This window comes from Aulonocara stuartgranti (genome assembly GCF_965226115.1).
Source record: "Aulonocara stuartgranti genome assembly, chromosome: 3".
NCBI classification, from domain to species: domain Eukaryota; kingdom Metazoa; phylum Chordata; class Actinopteri; order Cichliformes; family Cichlidae; genus Aulonocara; species Aulonocara stuartgranti.
The window spans coordinates 60,858,728-60,881,808 of record NC_138941.1 but is presented as its reverse complement, the minus strand read 5'-3'; the positions used below and the strand labels follow the sequence as shown (position 1 = coordinate 60,881,808).

Sequence of the window (23,081 nt, the reverse complement as noted above, 5' to 3'; positions counted from 1 at the left end):
TCTCTGCATTTTTTTTTTACACGTGCATTAAATTAAAGTTGATTGCGTCATAAGGCGCATAGGTGGTTCCCTATTTTTTATTTATTTATTTTTGCTAGGAGTTGGCAACCCTATTAGTTAGGTTGCTTAATATTTCCGCTAAGTACTCTTTAAAATACCAGAATAGTGAGGATGGTGTAGGTTTAAATTTATTAGATTTATCAGTATTTCTGAATTATGAAATAGTTTTTGCATACAGGTTTAACAGAATAGCTTTAGCGTTTAGTTTTTTTTAAAACTTGAGTATGAACTTATACAAAGCAAGATATTAAAAAAATTATTTTGTTGATTTAAAAAATACACTATATCAGATTCATATCGGTATCGGCAGATATCCAAATTAATGATATCATTATCGGACATAAAAAAGTGGTATCGTGCCATCTCTAGTTATGAGATTCAAATATTTTTTTAAAACACTTTACCAAATGATTAATTTGTCGATTTATGATAAGATATGATAAGATAAACCTTTATTAGTCCCTCAAGAGGGACATTTGAATTGTCAAAAGTTATGACAACTTGGGACACTTCACTGTGAAAACCAAGGCCGTTATAACCACTGTCCAAAGGTACTGTCAAGGTGGAAATGTCAGAAGTGCAAAGTGTTTCTGTGCCTGAAAGGCCCACCAGCAGTGCTTTGTTGCGCATCACCAGAAATAAAGGACATCTAACACCTCTAAATTGCAGTTGGTTCTGTAGCACAACAACTCTCTTGTACCTGTTCTGTCTAGTCTGCTGCTAAGTTACAGAAGTTTATAACTGATTTATTAAGCTTTTAAAAATATTTTTGTATTCAGAGTTTTACCATTAATGAAAATCTCAACCGTTTGGTAGAGGCCTATGTTTAAAAGAAAAACTATGGCGTTTCAAACTATGTTTGAAAAAAAAAATCTAAACTTTGTTACTGTTGTTCTAAAGGAATAAAAATGCAAAGAAATATTTTTTTAATTGCAATTGTCTTGATGTGAACCTCAAATGGTTAAAAGAATTTATAGAATTACAAAGACAAAATCTCAGAACTTACACAGCCTTCAGTCCATTTAAAAATATAGATATAGAGTCTGACCAATACCAACACCATTATTTGTTGTTTTGAAAATTTGTTATATATATTTTTAGACACATGAAACATAAACAGACGCTCAACCATAAAAGGCCGATGGGGTGTTGTCATCACCCCCACTGGGTGGGTGGCATGGACACACAAGTGTGTACCCTACCTTATGCCCAGCTAGGATAAGTTCCAGCCCTCCCGTGACCCTTGTCCACCTCCAGCTGGAGGTGTAGCTGCTGAAAATGTCTAACTAAATCTCATTGACCTGGAACACAACTGTTTTCTCTTCACTTTTAAAATTTTTATTTATCAGCCGATCTAAATGTCAATACAGATATATCAGGAAATGTTTTATATCAGTTGATTGCTCAGCCCCACCAATACGTTGGTTGAACTTTAGTAGATGCTACGACAGGAAAGAGAAGTATGTTCTTCTGTATGGATCAGAATTCCAACTCAGCATTTGCATCACAAGCTTTAGAGATGTACCAAACTCTGACATAGACAACATGTGAGACTGTTGTTCTCTTTGCAAGAATAGATGTTACCGCTACTGTTTCAGGAAATCTCACTTTCAAACACAGGCACTTGTAGCTAAAATCCTGAGTCTACATCCCACTCAGAAGGGCTAGAATTAAACTTTTAAGTGGTTTTTTTTTGTATTTACCATTAGGATAAAGGGATGGTGAACCATTTTTTTCACTCGAGTTAAATATCAGCAAAGACTTTCACCTTTTTTATTCATCCCGAAATGTTGATTCTAATCATCTGAACAGAGTCAACTTTTTGGTATTTCCTTACCTGGATGATTGAGCATGCATCAATGCTTTTTAGAAAAGTTTTGTGGTTCAGTTTGTATCTAACCAGGCCAGAAGTCAGAGTGTTCAGACCTCTCAGTTCTATTTTGTTTGTTGTCTAATGTATATTTTGAGCTTTTATCAAGAGATTATCTGTAAATAAACTTGTTTCTACAATCAGTTTGAAGTGAAGAGGCCCAGCAAAGCTCTGACTGGAGGCACGCAGACCCTTCCAAATTTCCGGATCCGCATCTTGGAGGATTCCCAGACTGAAATACTCTCTAACCTTGGTATACTTCATGTTCTTTGTTTTTCAGATATGTTTTTTTTTTTTTAATTTTCTTACCAATATTAAATGTGTTGGAATGTAAAGAGGCCCAGCAAACTGTTTCAGAGTGACATTCATCGTTATTTCAGGACCTCAAGGTGGACTCTTAGGTTTTACAAATGATCATGAAAGTGCCTTTTTTTTCTTGGTTTCACGATTTCACAATGACTTCTTTGTATTTCAGTGTTTAAGAAATGTCCGGTGCAGGATCTGAGGTGTCCTCCTGGTCTACAGGAGGACGACTTCCTGGAGCTGCTGAGGTCCACCTTCCCTCAGCTAGGCTCTGATGAACCTTTGGACTTTTTTACATCCAGCACAAACAGGAGGCTCCAGCCTTTGCAAGTAGAGCCAAGGACCCCAGAGGTGATCTACAAGGCCATCAAGACTGCAGGAAGCTCGGCCCTCTACATCAGACCGAAGGTAGGTTGATACAGTTCTAAACAATTCATAAGAGGCATTTTGACACTTGTGGAGTGATGTTTTGTTGGGAAGGACTGCATTCTCTTCAAGATTCAAGATCCAAGAGCTTTATTGTCAATACAGTAGTATACAAAGTATACAGTGTATACAGAATTATGTGACTGAGTGCAAATAAGCATGTTGTTTTCAGGTCCAGTTTGTAGTGGATTTGTGGAAGGTTTTTTTTTTTTTTTTTTTTTTGAGTCTTTTAATGAGTATTGTAAGGTGTTCATAAGGGTGTATGTGTATATCAGTCATTTTGTGGTAGTGAGTTGAGGGCTCTGACTGCTTGGGGGAAGAAGCTCTTGCAGTGTCTGGTCGTTACGGTTTTGATGCTGCAAAACCATCTGCCAGATGGAAGGAGGGAGAACAGTGCATGTGAGGGGTGGAAGGTGTCCTTCACTATGCTGTTCTCACGTCGGATGATGTGTCTGCCATAGTTGGGAGCTGTCCTCACTATCCGCTGCAGAGACCTCTTTTCAGCGAGGGTGCAGTTCCCGTACCAGATAGTGATGTAGCAGGACGCTCTCAATGGTTCCCTGGTAAAATGATGAGAGGAGGGAGACTGTCCTTCTTCAGTTTCCTAAGAAAGTGAAGACATTGTTGGGCTTTCTTCATGATGGTGGTGGTGTTCAGGTTCTAGGAGAGGTCAGCTGATATGTGCACACCCAGGAACTTCACACTGTTGACCATCTCAACAGCAGATCTGTTGATGTGCAGTGGGGTGTGGGTCGTTGACCTCTTCCTGAAGTTAACAACCATCTCTTTAGTCTTCTGAACATTTAGAGACAGGTTGTTATTCTGACACCAGTCCACCAGGTGTTGAAGTGTCATCCTGACATCTGCTGTGGACAAACAGAGTACTTGGTCATTGGGGGAGGGGGGCATCTTCCTTGCTGACTCTTTGTTCTCTGCTTCAAAACGTGCAAAGAAGTCATTTAGTTGGTCTGGCAGTGAGGGATCACTGCTGCATGCCGGAGGTTAGGGCTGGGCGATATGGCCTAAAATCCATATTGCGATATAATTTGAAGCACGTGCGGTAATGATATATATCGCGATATATGATTTTCTTCTGTATAACGTATTTTCCACACTATAAGGCACACTTAAAATCCTTTAATTTTCTCAAAAATCGAGAGTGTGCCTTATGTATGAATTCTGGTTGTGCTTACTGACCTCGAACCGATTTTGGCGTGCAGAAATCTGTTAAAAAATGTTTTAGTACATGTTTGGTAAGCCGCACTGCTTGATGGATTGTCAGAGCATTACGGCTGCCATAGTGAGGAGCTTCACAGAGTAATCTGGGTCCAAAACTCCGTCCGCTTCAGGTCCCAAAGTCAAACGAACACTGAGAGCTAAAAACGGTCTAAATTCTTTCGTCTTTAATAAAATCATCAGCGTTGCTGTTTAACAAGTGTAACAATTAAGTTTAACATCCATGCATCAATGAAAACAGAATTTATTAAATTTGACGGAGTTACAAGTTAACAGGAAGTTAGCTCGCTAGCTTCCACCCAAACATGACATACCATGTTCTGACTGAGAGATTTTTGAAACTAATTAAAACGTGCAGCTCTGCTACCACTTCCAACATAAATGAAGACAGAAAACTAAACAGCAGTGGCGTTTGCAGGGTTACTGAAGTTGGACTACCTGGTATATAATTGGTTGTGCTATGCGACTGCTAGCGACACAGCTATGTTAGCATAACATTAGCACAGTGAAGCTGGAGGACGAACACCAACTTTTTTTCCACGCAATAAAAGTTAACGTGAGGGATTCTGGTGATCAGGGACAAATGCAATCGCATAGCAGGATGCTATACACGGGCTAAACTTCAGTCAGGAGAACAACTGAGATTATTCATCCACAATACGAGGTTAGTTATTAATATACTGCAACAACATGGGAATAGAACAGCTGCGAGAGAATTCAACATTAATGAATCAATGTTACGGAAGTGGAGGAAGAGCAGTTTTTGGCTTTCCCCATATTTCAAAAGTGCTTCATCTCTTTGCCATGACTGTCGCCCGGCATAATTTGCAGATGATAATGGTTGTAGCCGCTGCGATGCTTTCAACCAAAACAGGCGCAGCTTGATGATGTCATCAACATGCGCTATTGCAATAGAGCGGTATAATCAAAATCTCTATCGTTGGCCAAACTTATATAGTTTCCCAGATAGCAAGGAAACATTGAAACAATGTTGAGTCAATATCAGGCTGTGTCATTGAACCAACGTTGAAGTGTGACGTTGACCTAACGTCACTCTTGCACCCTTTTTTAATGTTGAAACAACGTCAGGTTTTGATGTTGAATCAATGTTGAAACCTGACGTTGATTCAACGTTATATTTTCTAATACTGCTGACATTGAAACAATGTCAGATTCTGATATTGAAACACTGTTGAGCTATGGTGTTGATTTTCCGCCTCTTTCGCACAGTTGCTTTTTATTAAAACAGTTAAATCATGACTGGAAATCTACCTTTCTTTATAGGTATTTTAACCAATACTAAACTACTGCATGTTTCCATCAATACTTCAACCACCTAAACACATAATTGTACTTATTCCTTAAATTGGACACCCTTTATAAAAAAAACCCAAATGTCTCACAATGTATCATGTCAATATTAATATCCTAAAATAAGAAAGCATTGCATGTGATGTAACAGAGAAAAAAAATAAACAAAAAAAGGGTCAATAGGCATGTTTCGTTTGCTAAATACTTTATTAAAAGACAGTTTCTGATTTACGTTTATATGATTCACAGAAGTTTGTAATTTTTTGCATGATGTGCGTCCTGCACCACCCAAACGATCTGGGGCGTATCGGAGCCATTTCTGCACTGCTTGTGCAAAGACTAACTCGGACATAGAGTTTGCCCCTAACTGCTGCGTCAGGCTCCAATCAAGGCAAAGCGTCTCACCTATAGACACATTTTAAGAGATGGAATTAGCGTGTCTCATGTCTTAAATGTGTATGCAAGTGCTTGTGTGTTTAATCAACAGGCCGTTGTTATGTATTTAAATCACATCTGACAGCTATTACACTTTATAGTTACAAAGTGTACATAACCTTTATATACTTACCTTTGCCTTATTTGCCTCTTGTGATTGAAGAGCTGGCTCTGCATTGTTTAGCTCCTCAATGTTGTGCAAGGGCAAATCCAGAGGCAGTACCCCAGCATCTACCGATTCATTGCAGCCGGTATTGCGGATGGCTCTGACCTCCTCACGGAGTTCGTTAACAGCTCTCGTCAGGTCTGACAGAAAAAGAAATTTTTTTTTAAGTATTTAAGAATACAGACAACTTGTCAAACGTTTCCTTGTGTCACACACAGACATGTACAAAGACACTAGACAGTATTTTATTACCTGGTATTTTCACTCGAGGGGCCTGGGGAAACCATTTTTTTTGTGGGCTGCTCATCCTCTGAGTCACTATATGTGTACAGGGGATTTGGTCTAAAGAAAAAAAGTTGAAAACGGTCATAAGTAATTACAAATGTGCTTTTGGAATATTTTTTCCTAAAGTTACAGTTTGATTTATAACAACACACACAGGAAACGGAGATGTGCAAGAAGGTACAGTATACAAGGAATTTTTGAAGTGCACAAGTGTACACGGCTTTGCATTTATAAAAAGTTTACAAGCTTCCACTTTTTGGACTATATTATGTGGTGATATTGCAGTATGCAAGCACCACAGATATGTATAAAAGACAAGATCATAAATTCTTAGCAATCAAAGATATGTTTGTGAAATAAAAAAAGTTTTACTTGTGCTTTCTTTTATGACTGGTCTGAGTTTCAGCTTCGGACTGAAGGTCAGACGTATCACAGTGTTCACTTAGATATTTCTGAAGACTGCGTTCTGCTTCGTGAAATGTGTCTGGAAGTACAAACACAATGTATGGCCAGACATAAATTAGGACACGAAAAACTTGTTATTGTTACATTTATACAATACCAATCCAGATGATACCCACCATGGCTTATTAGAAGTCGGACTGGTGCATAGGTGAGCCATGTTGCACCAGGATGAACTCTCCTCTTTACTGCGTCGTGGATCCTGAATGTGTCTCACGGAGGATATGGAGGCCATGACAATTTCTCCCCATTTATCCATGATCTAGGGACTATTTCTGTACCACCAGTGCTAAACTGCACAATGCACCAGTCTTTCATTTTTATCTTTTTTTAAATTTGGAGTCCTTTTTTGCCCTGTCTAGGATAAACAGGAAACAGATAATTACAATATATTTCATAGTCACTACAAAACTTGATCTATTGATTGAACTAAATAATAAATAATAGCTTAAAATGTATATAGGCAACAATTACAAGCAAACCCGTATATGTAAGCATTTAAACACTGAAGATAATAAAATTAACAGTATTTTGTCTAAGTCTGCCATTGTAGGAATTCATGGCACCGAGACAAAAACTTGGCGCACAGTGTGGCGTCAAAATAGGCGCACACCTTTGACGCTGCGTTTTCTCCGTCTTCCTCGTCCACACGTAAATGCTAAACGCAGTTTACGTGCGGACAAAAGGTGCAAACGCAAGTTAGGTGAGCGTGCAGCGTAAAGTTTGAATTGAGTGCGAATCGAAGCGGGTGCTCTCCAATCATTAAAAGTAACAAAGTCATTGAACACATTTATACAGTTACCTTTACGTTTATCAATCACAGATTTACAATTTTTTGTAGTACTATGCTAAAAAGCAACTACAGAGCGAAAGTCTGGGTCAAGCGCCGAGGCGACGGCAAGAACAAAGGAACCCTTGAAGCGTTAAAGCTAGCTTTATAAGGAAATATAATGGAAAAGTATGAAACGAAAAATTTTCTTTGTTGATAGACTTTGTTTGCAGTGCAATTTATTTGTTGCCAGATTGTAAGATGAAAGTAGACACAATTTCGGGCTCCCACATTTTATCCGAAACTTTACATTAACAAGTTTTTTTTTTTTTTTTTTTACTGTTATTCAAATGCAACCGTGGAAATAACGAATAGAACAAAAGTCATTCACTCTTACCTTATACTAATCGTGGTGCAGGCCAGTGCAGTGCATGAACTGATGCCTTCTCCGGTCAATTCCGCTGAGAGTAAATCTAATGTCCCGCTCTACTGTACAAGACAATGGTTACCTGGAGGGATGTACCACTGAGAGGGGTGCTGCGGAATAGTCCAAGTGGTAGCAGCTTTAATTTCCCGCTCAACCATAAATCGATGGTTTTTCAACGTGATTGTTGTCACCTTGTCAACTATAAATAGATCAACAATCAACGATGACAGAACAACAGTGAATCAATGTTATTTCAATGTCAGTGTCAGGTTTCATCAGTATTTCAATGTTGTTTCAACATTGGTTTTGTGTTGACATTTCAATCCTGACGATTCTGATGGTTCAGATGGAAAATCAACATCTGTTCAATGTCTCCTTGCTATCTGGGTTCTATCGTATATCGTTTATATCGCCCACCCCTACCGGAGGTGTTGGCTTGTAGCCCGTGATTGTTTGGATGCCCTGCCACATGCACAGAGTATCCTTTGTACTTGTGAAATGTGTGTTGATCTTATCTGCATACTGCCGCTTTGCCTCTTTGATGGCCTGTGATAGGTCTGCTCTGGCTGTAGTGTAAACTTCTCTATTTTTGGACTTAAAGGTAGAGTCTCTGATTTTCATCAGGTTGCGTAGCTTTGCAGAGAACCGGGGTTTTTATTCAAAGCAATCTCGCAGAACAGATATGACCCCCTCTTGCCATGTTTTCACCTCTCTGACAGTTGGAAGTCTGATTCGTTTGTTGATGGGTCTCTTAATGGCATTTTCAGAACAAATATTCAATAATTTTGCCTGTTCAGACATGTTCTGATTATTTTCATACCAATTGGGTTGTATTTTTACCAATTAGTGCATATTCATCTGGTATTGTTATATCAACAGGGTAACAAATTTTTTACACATTTAGGGTTGTTTGTTCAGTCCAGGAGATTTTTTGCGATTGTGTAAGTTTTTCCATAGAGACTGAATCATTTGGAAGCTAAAGCTTTCAAATGATGAAATGTTATGTCAGTTGGGGCATGTTTTTTTTCTGTTGGGGAAACTAAACACTGGGATGGTGAAGTTTGAGATATTTTTCTGCTGTGTCTGTTTCTCCAGAAACAAGATGACAACTCCAGATCCAACCCTGCAACACCATCAGCTGATCGAGCAAAATATATCAAAAGGTAATCAAACTAACCAGAAGCATTATATGTTAAAAGAATGCTTAAGGAATTGGGGTTGGTTGACGTGTGGAGGGATGCACACTCACTGGAAAAGAAATATACCTTTTCTTCACATTCCCACCATATGTATTCAAGACTGGACTATTTTTTTATGTGACACTTTGATAAGCATAGAATTATAAATTGTGATATAGGGGTGAGAGATATTTCGCACCATGCAGGGGTGTACCTGACACTCCATTTGGATTCAGATCGCAAAGAGACTTTATGGAGGCTTAATACTAGTCTACTAAATGATGTAGAATTCAAAAAGTTTGTAAAAGAAGAATTTAAGGAATACATGGAGTACAATAACAATGGTGATATTTCTCCTAGTATTTTATTGGATGCAGCGAAGGCAGTTCTTACGAGGGAAGCTAATTTTGTGGTCCTCATATTAAAAAAAGGAAAAAGAGAAGTATCTAAAAGACCTTACTACGAGACTGAAACACCTAGAATCAGAACATATGAAAAATTAAAGAAACACAACAGATATTAATAGGTTATATGATGACCAAATAGAGAAAAGGGCTAAACTCATTAAGCAGAATTATTATGAAAATGGTCCCAAATCTAAGAGACTCCTTACTTGGAGGATACGGAAACAGCAGGCTGACAGATTTATTCAGTATATTAAAAACCCAGCAAATGATATATGTCATGACATGAAAAGCATAAAATAATCTTTTGTGACCTATTATACCCGACTGTACGCAGAACCACACATGATAGATGTGCCCTCTGTTAATGTATTTCTTTCCTCACTTGATTTACCATCGATAGGAACAGAACAAAATACAAGATACACAAACAATAACTGCGGAGGAGATTAACAAGGCTATTTCAAAATTGAAAGGTAATAAGATGGCCGATGAGGATGGCTACCCGGCAGAGTGGTATAAACACTTCAGAGTAGTAACCCCTCTGCTGAGGGATTGCTTTAACCATGTGCTTACGGGGGGGGGATACCACCATCCTGGAAACGAGCAGTTATCTCAGTAATTCCCAAACTGGGTAAAAATAGAACAGAATGTGGTTCCTATAGACCCGTATCAGTCTTGAATATCGACTATGGGATATTTGCAACAATATTAGCTAAACGGTTGGAATTTATAACTTCAGAACTAACTGATACAGAAACAGGTTTTGTTCGAAATAGGCAAACTCATGATAACGTGAGGCGGGCTCTCCATCTAATAAATAAAATGAAAAATATCGAATCAGTAGCTGTCAGGCTTGATGACGAAAAAGGCGTTTTGTAATTTTATTTGGGCCAAACAAAAACCAAGAATAAAATTTTAGACATTACAACTGCAAAAGGACAAAGGTGGATTCACTCTGCCATGTCTTGAGGACTATTATAGGGCTGCACAGTTACGAGTGATGATTGGGTGGTGTGATCCAATGTGTGAGGCTAAATGGAGATCAACCACTCATTAAAGGACATATAGATGCAGACCTGCTCCCAGCACTAATGAAAGTGCCCATAGAGACATGTTATAGGATACTCAAATATAAGAAAACTGAAAAAAGTCTGCTTACGATTCGGATTTTGCACCTGCAAACATGGATAAGAGATTTATAGAGTGGTCACATAAGGGTATAACAGGCTACTGGAAGATTACAGATAAAAATGTACTAAAAGACTACCAGCAACTCCAGAGAAGTTTTTACTTGGAAAGACAGGATTTGTTTAGATACCTCCAGCTGAGGCACCATTACGACAGAAACATAAAATTCCTAGAAGAGGAGGACACGGGCTTGGTTAAAATCTTCATTGACTCTTGTAAGGGGAATGCACCAAAGAAACACATATCCAGATTATACAAATGTTTACAAAGATGTAGGAATAATGACACAACATATATCAAAGCTAGATGGGAAAAAGAGGCTGAAATAATAAAACATGACAACAACTGGTTCAATATATGTAAGGCTGTGGTAATGACCTCAAGCTCACATCTATGGAGGGAATTTGCATGGAAAAACAGTGCGTTTTTTTGTCACGCATAATACTAAGAGTAAACAAAGTAAAGACCCCGACAAGGCTCAGTGTTGGAGAAACTGTGGATGTGTATCTGCGGGACATTTTCATATTTTTTGGGAATGTGCTAAGATTGTTCCCTATTTGCTAGTAGTAATCAAAGAAATCAATACCGTGATGGGCTTGAACTTGGCCCCTGATTTCACTGTGTTTTATCTATGTGATTTGCCACAAGGACTGAGGAATTCAGACAAATATCTTTTATTGATACTTTTGGCTGGTGCAAAGAAAGTCATAACTCGCAAATGGCTAAACGTGGATCCACCGTCATTCTTGGACTGCATAGGCATTATCAAGAAAATTTACACAACGGAGAGACTGACTTTCTCACTAAGACTTGCTGCCGATAAATTTGAGAAATACTGGAAAAAATGAGATCTTTACTTAAATGGAAAAATATTATAATTTCTGGTACCATGTGTCATTTCTGTAATTCACCTATTTGATCTGATTGTACCATAAAGAGATATGTCTTTTTTTTTGTTTGTTAGGCTAGATGCTCTGTGCTTGTTGGGGGTCTGCATGTTTTGTAAAAGATATACAGGACTGTCAATAAAAATAAAGTGTAAAAAATAAAAAGGTAATCAAACTAAAGAGGGCATCACTTGTGCGCTCTTGTGTATTTGCTGGCTCTAAAGACGTATAGCACTGCTGCACCAAACCTAGAGCCAGTCATACATTTTGGCCACGTTTTGTTGTAAAAATTGAAAACACAATGCTGTGACACTTTCAGCCAATTAAAGCCATTAAAAAATGTATTTTCCTTCTTCTCTGCGTGTTTGCGTTTGATAGGGTGAAATACAATGACGCAAAGACTCCTATAGATTTCCGGATCCGCATCCTTGAGGACTCTCAGATTGACACGCTCTCGAACACTGGTACGGTCATGTTCTTCATTATGGAGCTAAAATGATTAGTCGATTAGTCCTAGAGACTGGCAAACTATGATTGCTAAATAAAAATATATGTACAGTGGTGTGAAAAGGGGTTTGCCCCTTTCTTGATATATTTTTTGTTTGTCACACTTGAATGTTTCAGATCATCAAACATAGTTTTAGACAAAGATAACACAAGTGAACACAAAATGCAGTTTCTAAATGAAGGTGTTTATTATTAAGGGAGGAAAAAAATACAAAATGTGTGAAAAAATGATTTCCCCTAAACCTAGTAACTGGTTGGGCCACACTTAGTAGCAACTGCAATCAAATGTTCTTGATAACTTTAACAGCGCTGAATTTTGGCTCACTCATCTTTGCAGAATTGTTGTAATTCAGTTGTATTGGAGGGTTTTCGAGCATGAACAGCCTTTTTGATGTCATGCCACAGTCTCATAAAGATGTTTTCTGGCAAAACTGAGATGTACCTTTTGCTCAGCAGTGGTTTTTGTGTTGGAACTCTGACTTGCAGACCATTTTCCCCCTTAATAACAACACCGTCATTTAGATGGGCGATCGTGGTTCAAGAGTTGGGAGTTCGCCTTGTAATCGGAAAGTTGCCGGTTCGAGCCCTGGCTTGGACAGTCTCGGTCGTTGTGTCCTTGGGCAAGACACTTCACCCGTTGCCTACTGATAGTGGTCAGAGGGCCCGGTGGCGCCAGTGTCCGGCTGCCTCGCCTCTGTCAGTGCGCCCCAGGGTGGCTGTGGCTACAATGTAGCTGCCATCACCAGTGTGTGAATGTGTGTGTGAATGGGTGGATGACTGGATGTGTAAAGCACTTTGGGGTCCTTAGGGACTAGCAAAGCGCTATACGAATACAGAGCTGGAAATCGGGAAGGGGGTAAACACTTTTCCACATCACTGTATATATTCCACAGCTGGTTACTAAGTGGTTGCCTGAGGTTATCAGAAATCGCTAGGCAAAACTCCAAAGCAATTACAAGGAAATCGAAGGTGTAGCAACTGATTTTGGATAACTAGCAACTAGTCAGGGAATGCACATTTTTACCTAGCAACCAGAAGCTGCCAGGGAGTCTCTAGGCTGGTGTAGCTGAAGCCTTAATAAGTTACAAAGAAGTGTGTTTGTGTGAGTCCTGTCACTGATTTATGTTAATGCAAGTTTACAAAACCTCTCAGTGACCAGTAGTCGTTTGATGAGGTCTTCTTGGACTGTGGTTGATCACTCTGCTAATTTTTTTTTTTTGTTTTCTTTTGTTTTATAGACTCAAATAACTGTTAAATAACTGTTAGTTAAATAACTGTTAGTTTCTTTCAGGCTTTAGATCCATCAAAGGTTGAACTCTTTTTATTTCAGTGTTTAAGAAATGTCCGGTGCAGAATCTGACGTGTCCTCGTGGTCTGCAAGAGGACGACTTCCTGGAGTTGCTGAGGTCCACCTTCCCTCAGCTGGGCTCTGAAGAACATTTGGACTTTCTCATATCAAGCTCACACAAAAGGCTCCAGCTGTTGCAAATAGAGCCGAGAACTCCAGAGGCGATCTACAACGCCATCAATGCTGTTGGAAACTCGGCCCTCTACATTAGGCCAAAGGTAGGTTGAAGCAGTTATAGACAATTCATATGAGACATTTTGACACAACATTTACATTTGTTAGCACATGATTTCTGCTTTTCTGTAGAGCAGCAGCTTTCACAATCTGCTTTGCTCCTAGCTTGTCGATATTTTTGAGTCAGGTGACTTTCTAGCAAGGAAGTAACATTTGAAATATGGTTCTTACTGGCTTGTAAATGTCTGTAGTTGTGGGTTGACTAGAAGAAGAGAATTTTTGAAAAGACGGTTGAATTTAAAAAATCTAATCTAAACTTGTACTTTTGTTGTTTTTGCAAATAAATTTGTAAAAATAATTTGTGGAACTAACACTTACAGACAGGGAAGGAGGAGGAGAAGACCCTTCACTCTTTACAGACAAATGTCGAACCACCGTCCAGTGATGCCGAGGCACTAAGAAGTGTTAAAGCTAAACTGCTTTCCAGGTAATTTAAAAAACTGATAAAACAACTGAAATTAAAGAGATTTGCTACTGATATTTTTTTTTTACAAAGGCTTTTACAAAAACATCTTCTGAAACAATAAAAAATTAAATGAACAGCATGAAAAAAAATCAATTGTAGCCAGATGACACCATAACTTACTTGATTATTATGCTTAATTAGATTAATATAAAGAAATGCATACATCATTTTACTAACAGGAGTCAACTGAAAATTAAAGATGGCGAAATCTGAGAAAAGAAAATGGCTCTAGAATTCGCAATTTACAGTTTTACAGGTGGAAATTTTTCAGCAATTTAATTAATGCATTCAATTAATTAATTAAGATATATAAATCTGAGATCTAGTCTAATCTCCTAGTTTCCTAGTTTTGTGTTTTGTTTCCTGCTTTTAGTGTTCGTGTTTCACAGCAAATAAAGCCGTTTTGAGTGTTAGACGTTAAATGTCTCAGTTTGTAAGGGACAATTCAGATGACCTTTATTGGATCCCAGTGATCTCTGGGGCCCTCAGACAATGTCAGTTAACACAATCCTCCGTGCCATCTGCAGATACTAGCTAAAGCTCCGTCATGCAAAAATAAGTCATATTTGAACATGGCCCAGAGGTGCCATCATGTCATGTGGGCCAAGAGTCATTCGAAGAAGTCCAAATTTAATATTATTGTTGGTGATCATGAACGTTGCGTCCGCCAGCGTTCAGTTCAAAAGCCAGCTTGTCTGATGGTAACGGGGTGTATAAGTGCAGACGGTATTGGCAGTGTGCTTGTTTTGGAACGAACTATGAAAGCTGAAAGGTATATAAAGGTTGTAGAGCAAGATATGCTTTCCTGGGAGGAAAACTCTTATCCTTTTTTTGTGCAAATTTTTGTTTTGCAACAACATGTACCTAAAGCCCATTAAATATCAAGTGTTTTTCGAGATTGGATTACAGTGGTCCCTCACTATAATGCGTTCCATTTTCGCGGCCTCGCTGTTTCACAGATTTTTTGGGTGCAATTTTGCATGCTTTTTTTTTTCACAGCGCATTTTGTCCTATGTCCTGATCGACTGTAAACCATTGTCAATCACTCTCGTACCATGTCTCCAGTACAGTACAGGATGTGTTCAGCTTGTCAAATTTACATAAATCTTCGCTAGCAGAAGAAAGCAAACACAACAGTGTCGACGTCAAAGGCACCTGCAGTAGCACACCAAAAGGCAGAGGAAGATGCACAAAAAGTTGGACTTCTGGACAAGCTAAAGGAGGATAGAAGTTACCGTATTTTTCGGACCATAAAGCTCACCGGATTATAAGGTGCATTAAGCAAAAAAACAAACAAAAACCAAACAGTCAGATAAGTCAAACTTTACTCAACTCATTCTTCTTCCATTGATTCATTAATGATGAATTCTCTGGCAGCTGCTCTATTCGTATGTTCTGTACCTGAAAACAGGTTTTGATCTTTGGTTTCATTCTATAATACTGGACTTATTTTTCTACAAAGGTTTGAACTTTGTGTGAAAGTGTGTGAAAGAAGTGTGAAAATGTTCATGCCTGTCCGAGAAAAGTCTACAGAGTGTGTAGTGAGGGGTTTTACAGCCTTAAAACATCTATAATATTTGTAAAAAATAAAGATTACCAGTTTGCGAATTTTACCTATTGTGGGTTATTTTTAGAATGTAATTCCCGCGATAAACGAGGGACCGCTGTAACTGGGATTCAGTGAACACTTAAGACTTTGTCTTAAAGTCATTTCGAATTTGCACAAAGTAACTACAAATTTATGTTCCTCGGCAGCCCAACTCAGCATGACGATGACACCACAGTCGATGTTCTGGCCACCAACTCAACATCAGAAAACCAGGACCTGCGAACTGAAGAAGATGCTAGTGACAGCGAAGTTAACTCCAGTGATGGCATGAATGAAGATGAGATGTTGGATGGAGACGATGACTGGAAACCTGATCCCAAGCTGCAACTGCCAAAAAGAAAAAAAGAAAAACAAACAAAAAAGAAGCAAGTAGCCAAGTGTTGGATAAAGAGGTTTAAGGGTAAAGTTTCCTGTAAAGTTTGTGGAGTTGGGTACACTCACCTGGCCAGTTTGATGAGACACATCTGGAGTCACGTGGATGAGCCGCAGAGTGTTTGTGGAGTTTGTGGAAAGACTTTGGACTCTGTGGAAAAGTTGAAGGACCATCTTCAAAATTACCAAAAAACTTACAAGTGTTCAATTTGCGGGAAGTCTTTCTACTCCAGAAAGAGCTTGCGGAGCCATGTGTCTTTTCACACAGCAAACAAGCTGTTCAAATGTAACGTTTGTAGCAAAACCTTTCCTCGAATGTCTGCCCTGAGGATTCACCGTTCGATTCATGTGCAGGAGAAACTATACCAATGTGATATATGCCCCAAATCATTTGTTCTTAAGGGACAGCTCACAGCTCACACCAAAACCCACACCAGGAAAGAGCGATACCACTGTAAGATTTGTGGTAAGTCTGTCGCTGATCGCAGGGCTTTGAGCCGACACAAGCTGACTCACACTGGTGAGCGGCAGTATTGCTGCCACATCTGCGGAAAGCAATTCAGACTTCAATGGTCTTTGAAGACTCATGAGAAGATTCACACAGCCAGGGACCAACCGTACCTCTGCCACATCTGCTGCAAAACCTTCACGACAAATCAGACCCTGAAGGCTCACCTGAAGACGCACAGCAACGAGAAGCCTTTTGTCTGCGTCACATGCAATAAAGGTTTTGTGAGCAACGGCGAACTAAAGAAACACTTGCGAGTGCACAGCGGTGAGGCTCCATACGGCTGCACCATATGTGGACGTTTTTTTAAACAAAGGGCTGCCCTAAACTCCCACGTCAAGATCCATGCGGGCATCAAACAGTTTGTGTGTGAGATCTGTGGGAAGGCGTGCTCTCGCAAGGCACACCTGAAGATTCACATGAGGATCCACAATGGAGAGAGACCGTATCAGTGCACATTATGCGAGAAAGCCTTCACTCAGAGCCACTGTTTAAAATCGCACATGAAAACCCACCAGCCCGAAGAACACAAGTCCGCCACTCAGTCCACGCTCTAAGAGACATTTTAGCGCAGGGTCTTAAAAATCAGTCAGTTAAACATTTTAGTTTCCCAAGTTCATGTGCTACAACCTTTTATATTTGTTTGTTTTCTTAAGTCAAAAAAGTATGGAAGTGTTAACAAATTTTTCAGACTATTTTTGGATAGTTAAATGTAAATGTGATTATGATGGCCTCACTATGGTGAGTTTTCCCTGAAATAGAAAAGGAAAAATTCTGTGTATTAACAAAAAACGAGTGACTTATTCAGTTATTGATTATTTCTTTTGGAGATTATTTCGTTTTTGGGGGGTTTTTTTTACCAAATATGTAGATGAACATTTTAATTTTCCTTTTTCAACTTGTGTTACTTGACACTGCCGACTAAGGTGGAGTCAAAAAAGTAGTTTATGTTCTTCTGTTGAGCAAATCCTCAACTCCAGACTTTCTATCCATAAAAAATTCTATCCATCCATCAAACCAGTTCAGACTTGTGGGTGCTGACTGGGGTCTATCCTAACTGTCAGAAGAGGAAGAGGATGGATGAATGGATAAATATAATTGTTAAAGTGCCACCTTGCCTCAATTGCTGTAGTGTTAGCAATTACAGTATGATTTTTTTCCAGATGAGTCTTGTTAGATTCCGAGGTAGGCTTTGGGGTTTCACTTGTTTGGAACAGCAAAATGTTACAAATCTTACTGTGTGAACTGTGTGCTTAATTTAGATAGTAACATGCTTCCTTGAATAAAAAAATAAACAAAAAGCTTACTGGTACTGAGTTGGACCTCCTTTAGCCTTTAGAACTGCCTTAATTCGACCAGGCAGAAATTCAACAATGTGCTGGAAACATAGCTCAGAGATTTTTCTCCATATTGACATTAAAGCATCGCACAGTTCCTACAGATTTGCTGGTTGCACGAGCATGATGCAAATCTTGGATTTAGAGCATGTTCAAGAAACCAGTTTGAGATTATCTGAGCTTTGTAGCAGTGTGTGTTACCCTGCTGGAAGCACTCATTAGAACAGAATGGGGGAACTCAGTGTCCTGCAGGTTTTAGATGTCTCCTTGAACCAAATGATTCAAAATTACCTCATCAACATGTCTTGAAGTTCTACAGAGGTAATGAACTAATCATTTGGTTGGGATGTGTTGACCTAGAGTGATATCTAAAACTTGCAGGATGGGCCCTTGAGGGCTGGAGTTCCCCACCACCCTGCATTGTTCCCCCCATCCCTCAACTCTTTTTCCTGTGAACACTTTCCTGACGAGCTGCACACATCTAATGTGTTTTACCCATGTGAAAAATAAATAAATTTATTCATACACTGCATGAATATATGTTAAAATCTCAAGTGACACAAAAAGAATAATACACTACGCGACGCTATCACATCACTATCACATTACCAATGCTGGCATCAGCTTTAACCTAGCCCTTGGCCTTTGGGGGGAGTTATGCTTTCACTAAAATCTGTTTTAAACAATATGTGTTGGATATATTACTAAAACAAAAAAAATATGCCTCATTATTTCCTTTGATGGTTTCTATTGGTGATAATTTAATCGGACACATCACAGCAAAACACTTCTGACAGTTGTGCCAGCAAAGCCAGAGGGATCCTCACCCCTGACACCAACACTGAACCTGGGGGTGCCAGAGAGGGAGGAGTCAAGGGTCGTGGTGAAATACAAAAGAGGATTATATCTGAGTGTTCGTGCACAAAAATGTTCTAAATATAAATGTTTTTTATTGTTAATGGAACGTATTGTGTGGGCATTTCTAGGGCCTGCAAATGTAAATAAAAAAAAAGAGTGAAATTGAAAAAACAAAACTGTTTTCCTGTGAAAAACTAACAGTTTAATATCTTAAGGAAATACTTTTCGTCCTGTTTTGGCAGTTTCGATTTATGAAGTAGACTGATGAAAGACAGTATTATGGCCACAGGAATAAAGAGCTCAACCAGCCCCGACTCTCAGGTGATTGAGGTTGTAGATGGTTTACAATCTGAACATTTGGGGGGTTTTGTGGGTGTAGAAGAGAAAACTATGAGGAGAGCACTGGAAGAACCTGAGGGAAGAAAATAGCTGTTTGTTGGGGGGTGGGGAGGTCGAGGGGTTTATAAACATCATGGACAGTTCATCTCTACAGTAGAGATGAATCACACTCAAAGACTGTCCTGCCACTCTTCTCCGTGCTAACATCTGAATTATCCACAAATCTCTAAATCTACTTTTACTTTAGGTTTCTTTCGTATATTCCCTCCTTACAGTCAAGGACAGACAGATGCCCGGCATAGAGGTAAGTATTCATTCTAGTGATTATTGTTATTATTGGATTTTTAATTGAATTATATCAAAGGATATCATGGGTGTATTACCGGCTCTTTGGTCCTTATTTGGGGACTCAAAACTGTTGTACGGTAAAGTCATTGTCATAAATAGTCATATTGATATCACATAAGTACAAGGTAATTTCTACAAAACTTATTAATATACCTTCATTTTATTGTAAAGTAAAAAAAATATGTTTTTTATGTTTTGAATGGTAAATTTCATCATAGTCGTCTTTTGAAAGATTTTCATCTACAAATGATAACAGTTTGGTAAATAAAGATATTCATGGCAACTCAATGACTTTTAGAGCAAATATAAATGTAACTAAAATAACAATAAAACAGTTTTAACAGATGAAAGTAAACAGAGTAAAAGTGTCAATCAAATGTAAGCGCTTATAAATCTTTGATTACCTTTTTGTGTTGACAGTTACATATTAATGATAGAGCAATAACCAGTAAATGATCATTTGTAATATATAGTGTAATGCATGCTAAGATGATAATGAAATGTACATTTATTCATTCTGACTGCCTGAGTCACTGTAAACTGTGGATTATTGATCTTATTTCAGGAGATGGGACTAAATCCAAACTCTGCAGGGCTGAGCTGTGGCGGTAAAAATCAATAAACATAGATAAAAGTAAGACCATCAAAAAATACATTTTCTGACAACATTCGAAAGTGATTTGTTTCCTTCTTCTGTTTCAGTTAAACTGCAGGCGTACGACTGGTGGCCAGCTGAGCAGCAGCAGTATCTCAATACGACCAGCAGGGGGCAAAATAACACGCCACAGACTCAAAGCACTGCTGCTGATACTGTGAGTGTTTTTATCCCCATCTGTTCACACTGTCAGGATGAGGCCTCGATTCACTTCTGATGAGATGTGTGTGTGTGTGTGTGTGTGTGTGTGTGTGTGTGTGTGTGTGTGTGTGTGTGTTGAAACCTTCCCTTAAAGCCAGTATGTTCCCTTTCTAACAGAATCAGTGTTAAATGCAGTCCAGGCTCGGGGTCCACTGTCCCCAGGCTGTTTTAATGTGCCTGATGTGTTGAACACAGTGTGTTCAACACATCAGGCACATGGGAAAAAGCTACAAGCTGCTGCTTTCTGTTTCTATTACGATCAAGACTGAGACACCAGGAAATTGCTGGGCAGAGATCAGCAGCCTCGAGGAAGCTGGGAGTGAAGCGCCGATAATACACAAAAGGAAATAAATGTATTCATTATACTAGTGAACATCCTGTTACCTGCCATTTAAATTAAACCATCCATTTTCTCAACTATAAATAAATTAATAGTACAATAAATTATTTAAAATAAACTTTTTCGGATTTGTAATCGTTCAATTTCTTTTTTTAAACTAAATGTTTGAGCCTCTCTCCTTGTCTCTCTGCAGTCCGTCCATCCTCTCGTTCCTCTCCTCCTCTACAGCGACAGACACTTCCCCTCTTCCTCTCTGTACAGCCAGCCAATCAGCACTGCTGCTGCTGCTGCCCAGCAGGTCTCCGCCCAGTCCGGGCAGCACGCCTGTTACCACAGCAACAGTGCCTTCAGGTGAGTTTGTGGTGGGTTACTAAAGTTGAGCAGTGCTTCTGATGGAAACCAGTGGTGTGAATGAACTCTGTGCGCTCGTGCCTCTCGCCCTCGGCAGCAGGCAGCCTGTGAAGAAGCCTCTGAACGCCTTCATGCTCTATATGAAGGAGATGAGACACAAAGTGCTGCAGGAAGGCCAGGAGAGAGAGAGCGCCGCCATCAACCGCATCCTGGGCCGCAGGGTGAGAAGCCTGATGATGTCAGAGTGACGCAGGAGCAGGGCAACACAAACACAGTTTCAAAGGGTTTCTTTGGTTGCTGGCTGATGTAGCCCTTTTCACCATTTTTAATGTTTGATGTTTGATTTATGCAACTCTGAGTTTGTTTAATAAGCACTTCCTGTCTCTGTTCCTCAGTGGCACGCTCTGTCCCACTCCGAGCAGTCCAAATATTACGACCTGGCGCAGAAAGAGAGACTCCTCCATATGCAGCTCTACCCTGGATGGTCTGCCCGGGACAATTATGTATGTTTTATTTTATTTCATTTTATTTATCAGAAATTCTCCCTTTGCATGTCTGTGCCTGAAAGCTTCTGCTTCTTTTTTTAATCTTCAGGGTAAAAGGAAGAGGAAGCAGAGCCAGCAGATATCAGGAAGCACTTCCAGGTCGGGTTTTTTTTAATATCCGTCACTGACAGTCCAGTCATATTCATAAATATAGGACATGATGATATTTGAAGGATTTTGGAATTAGTGTGAGTGAATATATGCCAAAAATTCAAAAAATGTAATACACAAAAATATAAGAATAAAATAGAACAGTGTTTTATTTCCCTTTTTAATAATAAATGTATTTATTTTATCAGTGTGTGCTCAGATATGGAGTTTTATGGGAATATTTTAACTTTAGAAGAAAGTGTGTACTTTATTGTACTTTATTGAGCCCCGTGGGGAAATTGCTCTCTGCATTTAACCCATTCACTCAGTGAAGCAGTGGGCAGCCATTGGGCGCCCGGGGAGCAGTGTGTAGGGACGGTACCTTGCTCAGGGGTACCTCAGGGTAGCTGAGGTATCATGGGGCAACCACTCTACCTACTGAGCTATCCCTGCCCCTACTTGCCTACACTGAGACTTTTTTAATGTACAGATCCTGATTCTCCCAGTAAAACTTTCAGTTTTATATATTTAACAGTTTTTGAGACATTTGGGAAGTGAGCTGCAGTTATTTTTAAATAAATATATTTAATGGCCAAATAAACAAATAATATTTAAATAAGATTGTTATGACACTATTATTAATTACATACATCAACTGGTTTTAAATAATTTTAATTTTCCAATGGTTTTGTACTAATTACATTGCTTTTGTATTATACTGAGTTTGCTTTCAGTCAGTGAGCACCTGTCTGTACGTGGAAACGAATAATAAACACTGGCATTTACACACCAGGGGGCGCTGCAGAGAAGTGTTAATAATTAACCTAAAGTTTCTTTAAACTATAAAAGTGATACACTGGGGTTTAGTATGAAATAATTACTGTGAATAATCTCATAAAAGCTGAGATTTTAACCACGTGTGTAAAACTATTTTCTGTGAAATACATACAAATCTTTTCTGTTTGTTTATTGCAGCTGGACTCTGAATGCTGGATGAGAGCTCTGAAGGGGGGGGGATAATCAGACAATGACAAACAACTACAATGTAATAAAACAGCATGCGTGACTTTTCTGTCTGCGTGTTTGATTCTTTGGCTGTGAACTCCTCCTACACGATGAGGAGTGGTGGTATATCTTAGGTTAATCATCATAGCACCTAACTAAATGTAGTTTATCAGTATGTCAACAGCACGAACAGACCAAACAACACCACTATGGGCATGTAGCAGTAACATTATTGTGTATGCAGGCTTATTGGGGCTACCCAAAACTTTAAAATAGTCAAAATTAAAATAAATCCTCAGATTTTTTTTAATTGAAACCCACTGAGAAAATGACTTGAATCCTTATGAAATGACTGCTCAACTTACCTACTTTTTATCTCTGCTTAAACTGTTAAGTAGTTTAATTTGTCCCAAAAAGTGGACGTAGTGTTTTCAGTGAGAGAAACGCTTTGTCAGAAGGAATAAACTTTCTGAGATTTCCTTACGTGGATGATGGTGAACATTCATCAATACACTTTCATTCGTATTTTCCAATCATAAATCTTTATCTTAAGTTATG

The 23,081-nt window shown here is 39.0% G+C and overlaps 3 protein-coding genes across 6 annotated transcripts in view; 2 read left to right on the top strand and 1 right to left on the bottom strand.

Annotated features, from left to right (window-relative positions):
* The window catches only part of LOC309700032 (uncharacterized protein), a 32,477-nt gene extending 14,722 nt beyond the window's left edge, over positions 1–17,755 (top strand). For all 3 annotated transcript variants that reach the window (XM_082523384.1, XM_082523385.1, XM_082523383.1), the window contains 7 exons: positions 2,075–2,183; positions 2,406–2,641; positions 8,846–8,913; positions 11,789–11,874; positions 13,248–13,483; positions 13,820–13,926; positions 15,721–17,755. In XM_082523384.1, the coding sequence (XP_082379510.1) occupies positions 2,075–2,183; positions 2,406–2,641; positions 8,846–8,913; positions 11,789–11,874; positions 13,248–13,483; positions 13,820–13,926; positions 15,721–17,011 (2,133 nt within the window). In that variant the 3' untranslated portion in view covers positions 17,012–17,755. The remainder of the gene's footprint in view (positions 1–2,074; positions 2,184–2,405; positions 2,642–8,845; positions 8,914–11,788; positions 11,875–13,247; positions 13,484–13,819; positions 13,927–15,720) is intronic.
* LOC309703900 (uncharacterized protein) lies at positions 4,868–8,135 on the bottom strand. Of its 2 annotated transcripts, none has more exons than XM_082528811.1 (5): positions 6,674–8,135; positions 6,465–6,576; positions 6,060–6,149; positions 5,775–5,947; positions 4,868–5,611 (listed from the first exon to the last, which is right to left on the bottom strand). In XM_082528811.1, the coding sequence occupies exons 3-5, from the start codon at positions 6,112–6,114 to the stop codon at positions 5,582–5,584; spliced, it is 258 nt and encodes an 85-aa protein (XP_082384937.1). In that variant the 5' UTR covers positions 6,115–6,149; positions 6,465–6,576; positions 6,674–8,135; the 3' UTR covers positions 4,868–5,581. The 2 variants fall into 2 exon arrangements, with proteins under 2 accessions (XP_082384937.1, XP_082384936.1); XM_082528810.1 differs by having other exon boundaries at positions 6,060–6,576; positions 6,674–6,912; positions 7,721–8,135.
* Positions 17,756–17,833: 78 nt separating the features above from the next.
* On the top strand, positions 17,834–22,583 carry LOC309700051 (uncharacterized protein). The gene is made up of 8 exons (XM_082523421.1): positions 17,834–19,292; positions 19,902–19,944; positions 20,039–20,148; positions 20,726–20,883; positions 20,981–21,104; positions 21,279–21,386; positions 21,478–21,527; positions 22,494–22,583. Exons 1-8 carry the CDS (start codon positions 19,278–19,280, stop codon positions 22,513–22,515), a joined length of 630 nt encoding a protein of 209 aa, XP_082379547.1. The 5' UTR covers positions 17,834–19,277; the 3' UTR covers positions 22,516–22,583.
* Positions 22,584–23,081: the final 498 nt, after the last annotated feature.